Source organism: Stenella coeruleoalba (assembly GCF_951394435.1).
Source record: "Stenella coeruleoalba genome assembly, chromosome: 1".
NCBI classification, from domain to species: domain Eukaryota; kingdom Metazoa; phylum Chordata; class Mammalia; order Artiodactyla; family Delphinidae; genus Stenella; species Stenella coeruleoalba.
This window is the reverse complement of record NC_137169.1, coordinates 28,660,901-28,677,421: the sequence shown is the minus strand read 5'-3', so window position 1 is coordinate 28,677,421 and position 16,521 is coordinate 28,660,901. Positions and strand designations below refer to the sequence as shown.

At 39.2% G+C, this 16,521-nt stretch overlaps 1 protein-coding gene across 8 annotated transcripts in view; it reads right to left on the bottom strand.

Annotated features, from left to right (window-relative positions):
* Nucleotides 1–1,602: 1,602 nt before the first annotated feature.
* The window catches only part of AGO3 (argonaute RISC catalytic component 3), a 118,077-nt gene continuing 103,158 nt past the window's right edge, over nucleotides 1,603–16,521 (bottom strand). For all 8 annotated transcript variants that reach the window (XM_079917244.1, XM_079917245.1, XM_079917246.1 and 5 more), the window contains 2 exons: nucleotides 5,101–5,300; nucleotides 1,603–4,526 (listed from right to left, as the gene is read on the bottom strand). In XM_079917244.1, coding sequence (XP_079773370.1) covers nucleotides 4,418–4,526; nucleotides 5,101–5,300 — 309 coding nt within the window. In that variant the 3' untranslated portion in view covers nucleotides 1,603–4,417. The remainder of the gene's footprint in view (nucleotides 4,527–5,100; nucleotides 5,301–16,521) is intronic.

Here is a 16,521-nt window from a genome sequence, read left to right as displayed (position 1 = left end):
AAAAGATAATTTAAGTAGCAAGTTACTGTTAGGGGCAACTTGTCTTTAAAAACTATTCAGTAGGAGAACATCTAAGAGGATGAGTTAAATAAATATTTAACCCAGGTTTAATGATATTGAATAAAATTTATGCCGAGCTGTCAGTTAAGCTTCTTGGCAAAACATCACTATCAAGTTTTAACAGCAAGACTACAAAATATTCTAGCTGAATCCAAGTGGCTAGCTTCACAGATTTCATAAAAATCACCACCCATGGCAAATTCATGTTGGCCTCTGAATCAAACACCCACCAAATTCCTTGAATAAGAGTCTCTAATTCCTGGTCTATAATCCATCAATAATAGATCCTTCAGACTGATTACTGGCACTCTGAGTGTTCACCTTGTCCTTAAACATTGAGATCCTCAGCTAGCCATTTTTACTGAATGGCAACTCAGCTTCTATCTCCTTAGTCATACTTTAAGTCTGTCATGACTAAGCCTGTCATGAGGTCTGTCATACTAAAATCCATTAGAGAATATATAAGTAAACTTTAGGCAGTGGTGGGTCATCAGAGAACCTAGTTTGGAAAACCAGTATAGGTGTTTAGAGGGCTAGAAGTCTCCATGCTAGAAAGTAGAGATGAATCTTTATCAAGTGCCTTCTAAAACACCCAGTACATTCCTACTAGAATCCCACCTAGACTCTCTTGTAGGAAGATAAATAAATTAATAGGTTACAAACAGGAAGATTTCCACAGAGTACTTTTTCTGAGAAACTTGTTTAAAGGTAAATATTAAGAAAAAAATAAAGGGCACCTGTACTCCTGTAAAAAATATGCTAAAAACCAGTACTGAGGAGGCTGAGGTACCCTTTTCCAAAACTGCTAAAGTAAAAATCCACATTTCTAAAACAAAGAAAGAGTATCCTGATATTAAATTGAAACTAAATTGGCAGCACCCTTTGTTACCTTGATATTTCATGTTCTTAAATCTTATTTAGGAAAAAAAAAAAAAGTCTAACACTAGCCTTGAATCCTGCTCATTTCCTTACTGTTAAGTGCAGTAACTGTCAGACTCTACTTCATTAAATAAATATAGCAGCTACGGTATTATAAATGCATGGTCCTCAATGCCAGTAACTTGATACTGTAATATAAAACATGTATCAGCACTTTACACATTTGCCATCCAGAATATACATTAAACTCCCAATTCTGCTTCACATGAAAATCTATTATACCAGTTGCTGGGACTGACATTTTAAAGTCACTCTTACATCACAGAAAACAGCAGACAGAAATTTAGCATTCACTGTATAGTTAGTGAGCAAGGGCAGGAACAGAAAGGTCACTGTTGAGTTTCATGACCATTAAACTCAAAACAACCTTTTTTTTTTTTTTTTAAATAAAAAAAGATCAGCAATTCTACACCAGAAGTATAATAACGAAACAAATTTCAAAAAATATTTGCCACTTAGTATTTACCTTAAAGTTCTAAGCACAAAGTTTCTTATAATTAAGTTTGATATACCAATTTGTTAGTAAGCAAAATAGAATATACTATACATATTCTTTCAAGTTAACCAACTTTAAACTAGCAATGTTGAAACTCTAAGAGCACCCTAAAAAGAACTCACTTCAAATGTAAAGCTTTATATTAAAAAAAATTTTTTTTTCCTCTGTAAAAGTCCTTCTAAATAGTTTTAAATTATAGGCTTTACTTTAGCACATGTGAGATTAAGTGACTGAAAATTAGGTAAAGCAGGTAAACAGGGAAAGGTTATCTACAGTTCTTCCCTGGGCTCTAAAGTTTTCCACATCAATCTGTACAGCTCCCACTGATAAAGGAAGATGTTTTACTCATACTGAGCAAACATACGCCATCAGGTTTTTACCACCTAGGATATACTATTTTCTTCTCTTGCCTATGTTCTTGCCTATATTCAGTGAAATTTCAATGTAAAAAAAATACACTCTTTATAGAAATTTTTTGGAGGAGGGGGGAGGGTTGGGAGAAAAATGTATACACTACACAAACATTACCTTATGTAAAGAGCTTTAAAACAGTGTTGTAAATTGCATTTCATACACTTCAATATAATAAACATACAAAATACAGTACTTTCTTAGTTTTCTGGCAGAGGGACAAAAGATTTCATACCTGTTGGAGGATATGGGCTCAGATTTTAGGCTCAAAATACAGTAAATTGGCAATAAGTGTGGATTATAGGTAAGAGAGAACTAAAGAGCTAATCCATTTGTTTTCATGTGCAGATGGAATTCTGAAAGGTTAACAACAATGCCCACTGGAAACAATCTGTAATATCTATACTCTGAACCAGTGCAAAAAAAAAAAAAATTAAAATGCTATTTTCATGAGTTACAAAGTGCAAAGCTCCCCTGAATCCAAGGTTACTGATAAACTTGGTTTTGACAGCTTTATAGTATTTTTTAATATCTTAAAGTGAAGTCAATAAAACAAAAGTTTTGCAAAACTTTTTTCAACATTTCAGTGATTTAACTAATTTCAAATGCTCAAAGTCCTAACTTCCTTTGTCACCATCACCCTAATTTTAAAAGGAAAGTTACACTGGTGATGAATTAGCAAAAAAAGTTTTTAAAATATCATTTTATATTTTCCTGACTCATGTTAGTAAGTGAAAATGGGCACCTTACCAGTATGATTCTTCAATAAACATGATTTATTTTCAAAGAATTTAAATATCTTCTAAATCTAAAGCTAGTTGCTGTCATTACTTAAATCAAAGTTCTTCAACTTTATTTCTAATATTCAAGGTCAACACTCATTTAGGAAATTTAACTTCCTTCATTTTCATTATGATTTTTATAAGACATGCTTTAAACTTGAAAATTACAAAACTTTCCTTCTGAAATTAAGGCTATATACTTTGCCCTTTTAAAATTATGGAGGTGCCTGTTTCTCCCACTATCTGTGGTAAAGATGTCAAACAGACACAGCTTTCTTTTAAAACTGCTTATTGCACTAAAAGAGAGCAAAAACAAGTTGTCAGTTCTTAAAATAAACATGATTATATTTCTATAAAAGATGTTGCCAATATGATTCTATAATTATTAAAGCACTATTCTAATAAATATAAAAGAAAAGGAAGCTATACTTCAAAACACATACATATATGTTTATATATATACAACACACATATATATAAAAATATATATATATGAAAATCACATTAAGGTATGAGAGGCAGCAAATAAACTAGTAAAAAAAAAACCAAAAAAACCCTCCACAATCCCTTCTCTCCACCCAATTTCAGAGGCCTCAACCCTACACAGTTCCAATCATTTAAAATATTTACCCTTTGTAAAAGTTTTAAGGGATTTCCATGTATAACACATAGAAACAGAAGACTTTAGAATACATATCGCTTATATATAGAGTTACAACTTCTGACAAAGTTGTGTGTTTTTTTTTTTATATATTTATAGCAGCTTTAACAAACTCACTAGAGAAAAAGAATAGTTTAGGTTGCTACTGCTTATGTACACATTGCACAAATGGCAAATGTAAGTTGAGAGCAGGAGGGGGCAGACATTCACTCTCACAAAAACATATTTTTTATATATATATGTGTGTATATATATATATAGTTTCTTAAGAAAGCAATACCAAGAGTTGAGGACTCAGAATTATGTATGAGACAAGACAGGAGTAGGGCGTGCAAAATAAAAATCTAGTTTGCCATGCTTCATATTCAAATGAACCAGATACATGAACATCTGAATGTTACTGGTAGCATCAGGGAAAAACAAATGTAGGTGATGAAGGCAAGGGCGGTAGAGAGAGAAATCATAGTGGTGGTGGGAGGATAATAAAAGGGAAAGAAAGTTCCCCAATGGAATGAACTATAAAATATATACAGAGATACATATATATCTATTATCAGTGTAGATACAGATATATATGCATATGCAGTATGCATGTATATAAGTAAAATATACAGATAACTTTTACAAGAATACATGAATGCACATTTTTTGCACACATAATTGTGAACAATCACTTTGATTATTCATGTAGGTGTGTTTTTTAAAAAACCATCATTTACTTTTTCTTTACTTTTTTTTTTTGCAAAGAGTTGTGCTGCCAAGCAACTTGAGGTAAAGGCATTAAAAGGGTTAGACTACAAGAAAGTGAAAACTAAATGATCGCGATACTTCCTACAGGAGACCGCACAAAAAAGCAGTTGGCTGGTTTCATATTGCATAATGGTGCTGTGTTCCTTGATGAAGTAAACAATCTTCCTTGTATCAACATAAAGATCATACCCTGGCCCCCACACAGTGTTGGTTTCTGTATGGCTGGAGGCATCCCCACTCAGCTGACTCCACTGGAAACATAAGTTGTATGTTGATTCATCTTCCAGTTCTTCCTCTCAGAGAATATTCTTAGACTTTTTAAGCAAAGTACATTGTGCGTAAGGTATCTTGGTGAATCTGTACAGCCTTGGCAAGAGCTTGTGGATCTCGTCCATTGCTCTGTCCTGAAACGTGACTTCCTTCAGCACTGTAAGAAAAGTGGCAGTGAACACAAAACCAAACCCTATTCTGATGTAAAAATTCTGAAAAATATTATCTGTAGAAAATTTTTTAAAAATTAAAAAACAAATAAGAGGCCGGTATAATGAACCCCTACATGTCCATCATCCAGTTTCAATAATTATTAACTCAAGGCCAATTCTGTTTTACATCTCTCACCTCTCCAGGACTATTTAGAAGTAAATCCAAGACATCCTATAATTTTGTCTGTATATATCACTTTTATTACCAATAATCTCTCCCTTGAATTAATCTGGTAAAGCAACAAAATCACTACATCACACTATTACTAATAAGCCCAGACTGCACACTTTAATAGGAACCCTCATCTTGGGCAGTCAGTTCTATCATAGCTTTTCATTTGGATCACTGACTCTTCTAACAGCCTGTGGAACTTTAATTCTAAATGGCAGTACTTTATGGCAAAGACAGAGGCACCTACTTACATGTAAACACTTAAAGAAATTTCCCACGAAAATCCTAACACACAGAGCATACTTGGATTTGGGTGAGAATCTGTACTTGTTATGCTTTTATATTACCTGTCATGTTCTTTGTCCACAAGATGATATCTGGCTCTAAATGCTACCAGGTGAGCATAATACGCTGGTGCAGGTATAGAAACAGATCGTGTGCAGCGCACGTAAGTGTGGCAGAGCTGGTAAGTTAGCAGTTGAAGTTCATCTGCAGTAAAGCAGTTATCATCCCATAAAACATGATAGTGTGAAGGACGGCTGGTACCCTATAGAAGGCAACAGAATATTCTGCTGATTTCTAAACTTTTAAATAAATATTCACCACAGACTAAGTTAAGTGAAAAAACAAGCTTTGTACATTAGCAAAATATATCCTAATTTAATAATCAATAAAAAAACATTTAGTTGATTTTGGGTATATATCCCAAAGAAGTAAAAACAGGGACTCGAACAGATATTTGCACACCTAGGTTCAAAGCAGCATTATTCACAATAGCCAGAAGGTGGACACAATCCAAGTATCCACTGATGGCTGAATGTATAATAAAAGGTGGTGTGTGTATATATATATATATAACGGAATACTATTCAGTCTTAAAAAGGAAGAAAAATCTGCCACATACTACAACATGGATGAACCTTGATGATGTTCTGCTAAGTGAAATAAACCAGTCACAAAAGGACAAATATTGTACAATTCGCTTACATGAGCTACCTGAAGTAGTCGAGTTCATAGAGACAGAAAGTAGAATGGTGATCACCATGGGTTGCGGGGATGTGGGAATGGGGAGTTAGTGTTTAATGAGTACAGAGTATCAGGGGAGATGAAAAAGTTCCATAGATAGAAGGTGGTATGACTGCAGAATAATGTGAATTACTTAACGTCACAGAACTGTATATTTAAAAATGGTTAAAATGGTACATTGTATGTTATGTGTTTTTTACCATAATAAAAAAACAAGAACATTAGTTGAGCTCCTATGTATTAGTCACTGTGCTAGGAACTGTGAATTCAAAGAAAAACAAAGTCAAAACAATGGAAACATAATTCAGTAGAGGAGTAGAGGAAATAGAACATCTGTAATTATAAAACAACTAATAAATGGCTATAGTACTACCGGTACTTAGTCCTATATGAGAATACCAAAGGAAGTAACTGTGAGGGTGAGCCCTGGGGGTTCTTCACCAGGAGGGGAATGAGTGAGATTTGGCCATTATGGGATGGGTAGGGTGAGGAGACACTGGAGAGAATGAACAGCCTTAACAAAAGCACGGGGGCATAAAGTTTCATGGCACATTTGGGGAATAGCTAATAGACTAGGATGAACAGAATATGGGATGGGGCATGAGGGGAAAAAGATGAAATTGAAATGAACATTTGGAATCAGACTGAATGACATGCTTAGGAATTTGAACTTTCACTTGTAGCCAGCAGGGAAAGCACTGCACAGCTTTTTTTTTAACAGGAGAGGTTTTGGGTGTGATAAGATTGGGGGTTTTATAAAAGTAACATCAGCAGTAATATGGAGGATGGGTTAGAAACAGAATCATGATGAAGCAGAAAATAGAAAATCTGAACAGACCTATTACTAGTGATTGAATCAGTAATCAGAAGCCTCCCAAAAAATAAAAGTCCAGGACCACACAGCTTTACTGGTGAATTTTACCAAACATTCAAAGAAGAATTAATACCAATCCTTCTCAAACTTCCAAAAAACAGAAGAGGAGGGAACTCTTCCAAACTCATTTTACAAGGCTAGCATTACCTTGATACCAAAACCAGACAAGGGTGCCTCAAGAAAAGAATTACAGGCCGATATCCCTAATGAACATAGATGCAAAAATCCTCGACAAAATATTAGCAAACCAACTTCAACAATACATTAAAAGGATCATAAACCATGATTAAGGGGGATTTATTCTAGGATGTAAGGATGGGTCAACATCTGCAAATCAATCAATGTGATACACCACATTAACAAAATGAAGGATAAAAATCATATGATCATCTCAATAGAGGCAGAAAAAGCATTTGAGTATTTATAATAAAGACTGAGGACAATACAGGTACAGAGGGAACGTACTTCAACATAATAAAGGCCACATATGACAAGCCCACAGCTAACATCATACTCAATCATACTCTAAGATCAGGAACAAAGACAAAGATGCCCACTCTCACCACTTTTATTTAACATAGTTATTGAAAGTCCTAGCCAGTGAAATTAGCCAAGAAAAAGAAATAAAATATTATACAGATCTTCGTTCACTTACGATGGGGTTATGTTCCAATAAACCCATTTTAAGTTGAAGATATCCTAAGTCAAAATGCATTTAATATACCTAACCTACCGAACCTCATAGCTTAGCCTAGCCTAACTCAAACGTGTTCAGAACACTTATGTTAGCCAATAGTTGGGCAAAATCATCGAACACAGAGCTTATTTTACAATAAAGTGTTAAATACCTCATGTAATTTATTGAATACTGTACTGAAAGTGAAAAACAGAATGGCTATATGGGTGCAGAATGGTTGTAAGTGTATCAGTTTTTTACCCTGTGATCATGTGACTGCTTGGCAGCTGTGGCTTGCTGCTGCTGCCCAGCATCATGAGAGTGTTGTACTGTGTAACACTGGCTGGGGAAAAGACCAAAATTCAAAATCTGAAGTACAGTTTCTACTGAATGCATATCACTTTTGCACCACTGCAAAGTCAAAAAATAGTCAAACTATCATATGTTGGGGACTGTATATTATAAAGCTATACTAATTAAACAGTATGGTCAAAACAGGCACATAGGTAGATCAGTGGATCAGAATAGAGCCCAGAAATAAACCATGCATATATGATCAATTAATTTATGACAAAGGAGGCAAGAACTTACAATGGGGAGAGGACAGTCTCTTCAATAAATGGGGTTGGGAAAACTGGACAGCCACATGCAAAGAATGAAAATGGAGCGCTATCTTACACCATACACCATACACTAAAATTAACTCAAAATGGTTTAAAGACTTAAATGTAAGACCTGAAACCATAAAACTCCTGGAAGAAAACATAGGCAATAAGCTCCTTGACATAGGTCTTGGTGATGATTTTTTCTGATCTGACACCAAAAGCAAAAGCAACAAAACCAAAAATAAACAAGTAGGACTACACCAAATTAAAAAGCTTCTGCACAGCAAAGGAAGCCATCAGGAAAACAAAAAGGCAACCTACTAAATGGGAGAAAATATTTGCAAATCATGTATCTGATAAGGGGTTAATATCCAAAATATATAAAGAACTCATAAAATTCATAGCAAAAGAAAAAAATCCAGTTGAAAAACGGGCAGATCTGAATAGACATTTTTCCAAAGAAGACATACAGATGGTCAACAGGCACATGAAAAAAAGGTTAACATCATTACTCATCAGGGAAATGCAAATCAAAATCACAACGTGATATCACCTCATACTTGTTGGAATGGCTATTATCCGAAAGATTAGAAATGACAAGTGTTAATGATGACAGAAAAGGGAACTTTTTTTTTGGGGGGGTGGGGCACATGGTGGGGCATGCGGGATCTTAGTTCCAGGGATTGAATTTGTGCCCCCTGCGTGGAAACGTGGAAGTCCTAACCACTGGACTGCCAGGGAATTCCCTGGGAACTTTTTTAAAAAAAAATTTACTGTATTGAAGTATAGTTGATTTACAATGTCGTGTTAGTTTTTGGTATACAGCAAAGTGATTCAGTTATACATATATATACATTCTTTTTAATATTATTTTCCATTATGGTTTATCACAGGATACTAAATATAGTTCCCTGTGCTATACAGTAGGGCCTTGTTGTTTATCCATTCTATATATAATAGTTTGCATCTACTAGTCCCAAACTCCCCATCCATCACCCCTGCCACCCCCAGCAACCACAAGTCTGTTTTCTATGTCTGTGAGTCTGTTCCTGTTTTGTAGATAAGTTCATTTGTGTCATATTTTTGATTCCGCATTAAGTGATACCATATGGTATTTGTCTTTCTCTTTCTGACTTACTTGACTTAGTAGGATAATCTCTAGGTCCATCCATGTTGCTGCAAATAACATTATTTCATTCTTTTTTATGGCTGAGTAGTATTCCATTGTAATATATACCACATCTTCTTTATCCATTCATCTGTTGATGGACATTTAGGTTGTATCCATGTCCTGGCTATTGTAAATAGTGCTGCAATGAACACTTGAGTGCATGTATCTTCTTTTTTTAAAAAAAATATTTATTGGGCTTCCCTGGTGGCGCAGTGGTTGAGAGTCTGCCTGCCGATGCAGGGGACATGGGTTCGTGCCCCGGTCCTGGAAGATCCCACATGCCACGGAGCAGCTAGGCCCGTGAGCCATGCCCGCTGAGCCTGGGCGTCCAGAGCCTGTGCTCCGCAACGGGAGAGACCACAGCAGTGAGAGGCCCGCGTACTGCAAAAATAAATTTAAAAAAAAATTATTTATTTATTTATTTTCTCTATTTTTTTGGCTGTGTTGGGTCTTAGTTGAAGCATGCGGGATCTCTTGTTGCAGCGCACGGGTTTTCTCTCTCTAGTTGTGGCACACGGGCTTCTCTCTAGTTGTGGTATGCTGGTTTTTCTTTCTCTAGTTGTGGCGCACAGGCTCCAGAGTGCATGGGCTCTGTAGTTTGTGGCATGCAGGCTCTCTCATTGAGGTGTGAGAGCTCAATAGTTGTGGCGCACAGGTTTAGTTGCCCTGCGGCATGTGGGATCTTAGTTCCCCGACCAGGGATCGAACCCATGTCCCCTGCATTGGAAAGCAGATTCTTTACCACTGTACCACCAGGGAAGTCCCTCATGTACCTTTTTTTTTTTACTAAATTCCCTCACTTCCTTTCCTTCTTTTTAAAAAATTTATCTATCTACCTATCTATCTATCTATCTATCTGTCTGTCTATCTTTGGCTGCTTTGGGTCTTTGTTGCTGTGTGTGGGCTTTCTTTAGTTGCGGTAAGCAGGGGCTACTCTTTGTTGCGGTGCACGTGCTTCTCGTGGTGGCTTCTCTTGTTGTGGAGCACGGGCTCTAGGCATGCGGGCTTCAGTAGTTGTGGCTAACAGGCTCTAGAGCACAGGCTCAGTAGTTGTGGCACACGGGCCTAGTTGCTCCGCGGCATGTGGGATCTTCCCAGACCAGGGCTCGAATCCGTGTTCCCTGCATTGGCACGTGGATTCTTAACCACTGCACCACCAGGGAAGCCCCCCACATGTATCTTTTGTATTTATAGTTTTCTCTGGGTATATGCCCAAGAGTGGGACTGCAGGATCATATGGCAACTCTGTTTTCATTATTATTTTTTTAAATTAATTAATTAATTAACTAATTAATTAATTATGGCTGCATTGGGTCTTCATTGCTGCATGCAGGCTTTCTCTAGATGCGGTGAGCAGGGCTACTCTTCGTTGCTGTGTGAGGGCTTCTCATTGCGGTGGTATCTCTTGCTGTGGAGCATGGGCTCTAGGCGTGCAGGCTTCAGTAGTTGTGGCACGTGGGCTCAGTAGTTGTGACTCGCAGGCTCTAGAATGCAGGCTTGGTAGTTGTGGTGCATGGGCTTAGTTGCTCCGTGGAATGTGGGATCTCCCGGACCAGGGCTAGAACCCATGTCCCCTACATTGGCAGGCAGATTCTTAACCACTGCGCCACCAGGGAAGTCTTGGCAACTCTATTTTTAGTTTTTTGAGGAACCTCCATACTGTTTTCCATAGTGGCTGCACCAGTTTACTTTCCCACCAACAATGCATAAGAGTTCTCTTTTGAACCCTCCTACACCGTTGGTGAGAATGTAAATTGGTGCAGCCGCTATGGAAAACAGTACGGAGGTGCCTCAAAAAATTAAAAACAGAAATACCATATGATCTACCAGTTCCACTTATGAGTATTTATCTGAAGAAAACAAAAACACTAATTCAAAAAGTATGCACCACTATGTTCATTGCAGCAATATTTGCAATAGCTAAGACATGGAAACAACCTAAGTGTCCATTGATGGATAAATAAAGAAATTATGATATATATATATATGGACATTATGCTAAGTAAAATAAGTCAGACAGAGAAAGACAAATGCCATATATCTGGAATCAAAATGAATGAATGAAAAATAATTTAAAAAGCATGGTCAAAGATACAGAGAACAGATTGGTGGTTGCCAGAGGCAGGGGTGGGAGAAATGGGTGAACTGTTTTTTGTTTTTACTTTAAATAAACACCACCACCACCACCCCCCCCATGGGAAAAAAAGAAAAGAAAACAGGAAGAGACTAAAAGCAAGGGGAGCAATTAGGAGGCTGGTGCACTAGTGCTGGTATGAGATGATGAATGTATGAAGTATGAAAATGGCAGTGGTAAAGGAGAAAAGAGACAGGTTAGCTCGTACGTTAGCAAATATTTATCATTTTTCAGACACTGTGCAAGATTTTGGGGATAAAGTTCAAATTACTACCAAATCCTACCTCCTCCCAGGGAAGTCCGGATCTTACCTGTTTTAATTAATCTAATGAGAACAGACTAAATGAGGGCACCCAGGATAGGAAAGTAATAATGAGAACTTGAACTAAGCAGGGGAGGTGAGGATAAGGATAAGAGATAGGGGCTTCCCTGGTGGCACAGTGGTTAAGAATCCACTTGCCAATGCAGGGGGCATGGGTTCGAGCCCTGGTCCGGGAAGATCCCACATGCCACGGAGCAACTAAGCCTGTGCGCCACAACTACTGAGGCTACGCACTACAGCCCGTGAGCCACAACTATTGAGCCCGCGCACCTAGAGCCCACGCTGCACAAGAGAAGCCATGACAATGAGAAGCCCGTGCACTGCAACAAGGAGTGGCCCCCGCTCGCCACAAGTAGAGAAAGCCCACGCACAGCAACGAAGACCCAACACAGCCAAAAAAGAAAAAAAAGAATAAGAGATAGGTCTTAGACTAAGAAGATAGATTCTGTAGAGTTCAGGGATTCCATTAGATAAGGGTGGCAGGTGAGAGGGTACAATCAAAAATAACTTCAAGATCTGGAAATCAGGAGAAAAGTTGTATCTGTAAAAAGAGATTTCAAAGTCATAAATATTACTTGAACTTAAATTTTTTTTCTTTTTGGCTGTGCTGCACAGCCTGCAGGATCTTAGTTCCCTGACCAGGGACTGAACCCAGGCCCACGGCAGTAAAAGAGCTGAGTCCTAACCACTGGACCGCCAGGGAATTCCCTGAACTTAAAATTTCAAAAGGTGGGTGGGGGCTTCCCTGGTGGCGCAGTGGTTGAGAGTCCGCCTGCCGATGCAGGGGACACGGGTTCGTGCCCCGGTCCGGGAGGATCCCACGTGCCGCAGAGCGGCTGGGCCCGTGAGCCATGGCCGCTGAGCCTGCGCGTCCAGAGCCTGTGCTCCGCAACGGGAGAGGCCACAACAGTGAGAGGCCCGCGTACCGCAAAAAAGAAAAAAGCAAAAAAAACGTGAAATGGGGCTTCCCTGGTGGCGCAGTGGTTGAGAGTCCGCCTGCCGATGCAGGGGACACGGGTTCGTGCCCCGGTCTGGGAGGATCCCACGTGCCGCAGAGCGGCTGGGCCCGTGAGCCATGGCCGCTGAGCCTGCGCGTCCAGAGCCTGTGCTCCGCAACGGGAGAGGCCACAACAGTGAGAGGCCCGCGTACCGCAAAAAAGAAAAAAGCAAAAAAAACGTGAAATGGGGCTTCCCTGGTGGCGCAGTGGTTGAGAGTCCGCCTGCCGATGCAGGGGACACGGGTTCGTGCCCCGGTCTGGGAGGATCCCACGTGCCGCAGAGCGGCTGGGCCCGTGAGCCATGGCCGCTGAGCCTGCCAGTGCGTCCGGAGTCTGTGCTCCGCAACGGGAGAGACCACAACAGTGAGAGGCCCACGTACCGCACCAAAAAAAAAAAAAAAAAAGTGGGTAGAAGAACGAAACCTAGAAAAAACATAAGGGTAAGATGACAGGTAGGATAACATGTGTAGTGGAAGCCAAATGGTAGACGGTTTTGATGAGTGCATGATTATAACAGCGTCAGAAGTTACAGAGATCAAGGAGAAATAACGGTGGGGCAGAAGGCAGTTTGCTATAAGTTGAAGAGGAAATAAGTGTAGTCTTTTTTGTTCTTAAGGTAAACCTTTTATAGAAGTAAATATATATAGAGAAAAATTCATGTACCATACATGTAGACTGATGAATTTTTCACAAAGAGAATATACCCATGAAACCAGCACCCAAATCAAGAAACTAAATGTTAACTGCAACCACAAAGCCCCTTTGTGCCCTCTCAGGGTCACTACCCTACCTGCCACCCTGCTCCCTGTAACCTGACTTTTAACATCATAGATTAGTTTTGCTTGTTTTTGAAGTTTATAATGTATGTACCCTTTGGGTCTAGCTTCTTTGATTTGACATTGTGAAATTCATACACACTGTTGTATCATTCTTACTGTTGTATAAATCACATTTGTATAGTTATTTATCCAATCTACTGATCATGGGCATTTGAACTGTTTGTACTGATAGTTTTTGTATTGACCATTATGACCAGTGTTACTATGAATATTAACATACTATCTTTTGGTGAACATAGATATGCATTTCTGTTGGCTATCTTGGAGTGGAAATCCTGGTCATAGAGCATACGTATATTTAAGTTTAGTAGATAATGCCAGCCAATTTTAAAAAATGTTCACATTAATTTACACATCTACCAGGAGAGTATAAGAGTTCCAGTTGCTCTATATCCTTTATACTGTTTGTCTTTTAATTTTAGCCATTTTAGTGAGTGTGTTTAGGCTATCCTTTTACCAACAGTTTGGTGACAAATGGTAGAAAGACAGTACCTTAAAGGAGAACAGCAGGAGCAAGGAACTGTATTTTAGGACAGGGATAACTATAAGCTAAGGGAATGGAATCAGAAGCTTAAAGGAGACTGAAGATATACGAAAGAGGGTAACTGGTGAACTAATGCCAACTTAAGGCAGGCAAGAGCGAATGAGAACAGTTCTACAGGTTGACCCTTTTTCCTGTGGGAAAGGAGAGAAGAAAGTAGGCATGACTGACAATGTAATTTCTTAGTGAGAAAAAAGGAAGGGGTCACGTACTGAGTGTTGGGGCAAAAGACCAAGTTAGGAACCCAAAGAAAATGGTAGAGAGAGCTAATTAAAGTGGAGTCAAAGGAATGTTAAATCACAGTGAAGGACACCTTCGAAGTTTGGGAGATTCATATTAGGAAGTTATAATTTAGGACGCTGCCCACTCCTCAACAGGTACATTTATGTCTTCAGAAGAATTTCCTTTGGTAGGTCAGAGGGGTCACATGCTCCACCTGGTTAATGTGTTTCTAACAGTATGGTAAGTAGGATTTTTTTTCCCTGCTGTCCTAGAATTTCAACTAAGGTCCAAAGCAGGGGACTAAAGGTGCTAAGCATCTTACATTCTAAAGAGCTACCAACCTTTGGAGTCAGCTACCCTCCCTTCAAGGGCTCACCGAGAGGAGACAGTTCAGGACAGGTCTTACCATCAAATCCCGGGCTCTGGCCTCTTCTCACCTTACCCCCATCCTCTCAATATAGGAAGAGATTGAGAGTTTTGTGAAAATACAGAATTTCAGTTGTGAGGAAAGGCACTCTCTCTCCGCTAAAGACATGTAAGGGGCACTCCAAGAGAATGAGTTGTAAAGATGAGAGCCTGTTAGAAAGGGAGAGACTATCCCATCTCATTCCCCAACTGGATTATTCCTGAGTTCAGAGTCCACAGGCCCACTCTCCCAACTCCATACAGCTAGAGCGATGAGAGCTCTTGGAAGCAGTTCTGGGAGTCTAAAAAAATGAAGTTGAGTAGAGAAGGAGGGGCCATGGAGCCATGCAATGCGATATCTAACCTAAAGAAGGGGCTGGGGTCTATACCACAGATGGGGCTAAAGAAGGACACTGCTGCCCTTTGAGGGTTCTCAGCTCCATGGAGGCTAAGGGATTAGAAAGAATCAGAACGGACTAGAGAAAGACTTCTGTCATCTCCCCATTACTGACATTCTGGCAGTCAGCAGTACCAGATGAGTTAGAGTCCTAGAAGGAGGAGGGGAAGGAGGTATTTCGGAGGCAAGCCATGGTCCCCTCCCCTACTCAAAACACTAGGACCAAAGCTCTAGAGCCTGTCTTGGGCAGGTGGAGAGTAGAAGGGAAAAGCCAAGCTTTAATTTTATTTGTAAATTTAAGTTTTAAAAATGAATGGGAATTTTATCTCAAAATAAAATGGGGAGGGGAGGAAATGGAACTAAGCTGTAAACACCAATATGACCAACATAAATGTCAAGAAGTTACAGAATTTGGCCAAAATGTTGTTAAAGGATCTGTTGTTCACTGGTAAAGTTAAAAGTAGTGATACAAAAAAATTATCTCATACTGGTTAGGAATGATTCGATTTTAATTTTAGCTGTTAAAATATAAGACTCCTCCTTTTGATCTCAGAGAAGTTAAAAAGTCTAATAAAGCTGGGAAGACATGTAAAGAACGGTCTTTGGGGACTTCCCTGGTGGCACAGTGGTTAAGAATCTGCCCGCCAATGCAGGGGACATGGGTTCGATCCCCAGTCTGGGAAGATCCCACATGCCATGGAGCAACTAAGCCTGTGTGCCACAACTACTGAGTCTGTGCTCTAGAGCCCGTGAGCCACAACTACTGAGCCCGTGTGCCACAACTACTGTAGCCCGTGCACCCTAGAGCCTGTGTGCCACAACTACTGAGCCCATGTGCTGCAACTACTGAAGCTTGTGCACTCTAGGGCCCATGTGCTGCAACTACTGAGCTTGCATGCTGCAACTACTGAAGCCTGCATGCCTAGAGGCTGTGCTCTGCAACAAGAGAAGCCATGGCAATGAGAAGCCCGCACACTGCAAGGAAGAGTAGCCCTCACTCACTGCAACTAAAGAAAGCCCAGAAAGTCCCTGTGAAATATTCCTGGTTATTTGCTGACTAGAGCAAAGTTTCAATTTGGTGTCCCCCCAAAATACTGGTCCCTAAAGTTTCTGGTTAAATACATTAGAGAAATAGTCCTGTCCTGAAAATTCATAACAACCATTTGCATATCAATGGTATCCAAAAGTTCTAGAGTAAAAAAACAATGTTTGACCAGCATTTCTAAAATTTACGTGAATAGAGAACCTTTTTTCCCCCTCCATTATATTAACTAAAAAGTCATAGCAGTAGGGTTCCTTGGGATACATGGAGAGAAACTTAAGGTTAAAATATGTACTCGAATGATAATAGATTTTATCTCAGAAGGTACTTTTAACTTTGTTTTGCTGTTACCACCCACCATGAAAATGTACCACATTGACTGTAAACAGAAGCAGTTATAAGAACATATATAAATGAGTAGGACAATAATTTTAAAGCCCTAAGAGTGAAACTGTGGTTAGTGTATGTGGGACATATAAAGCTTTAAGATTCAGATATACAGTTAGCTACATCTTC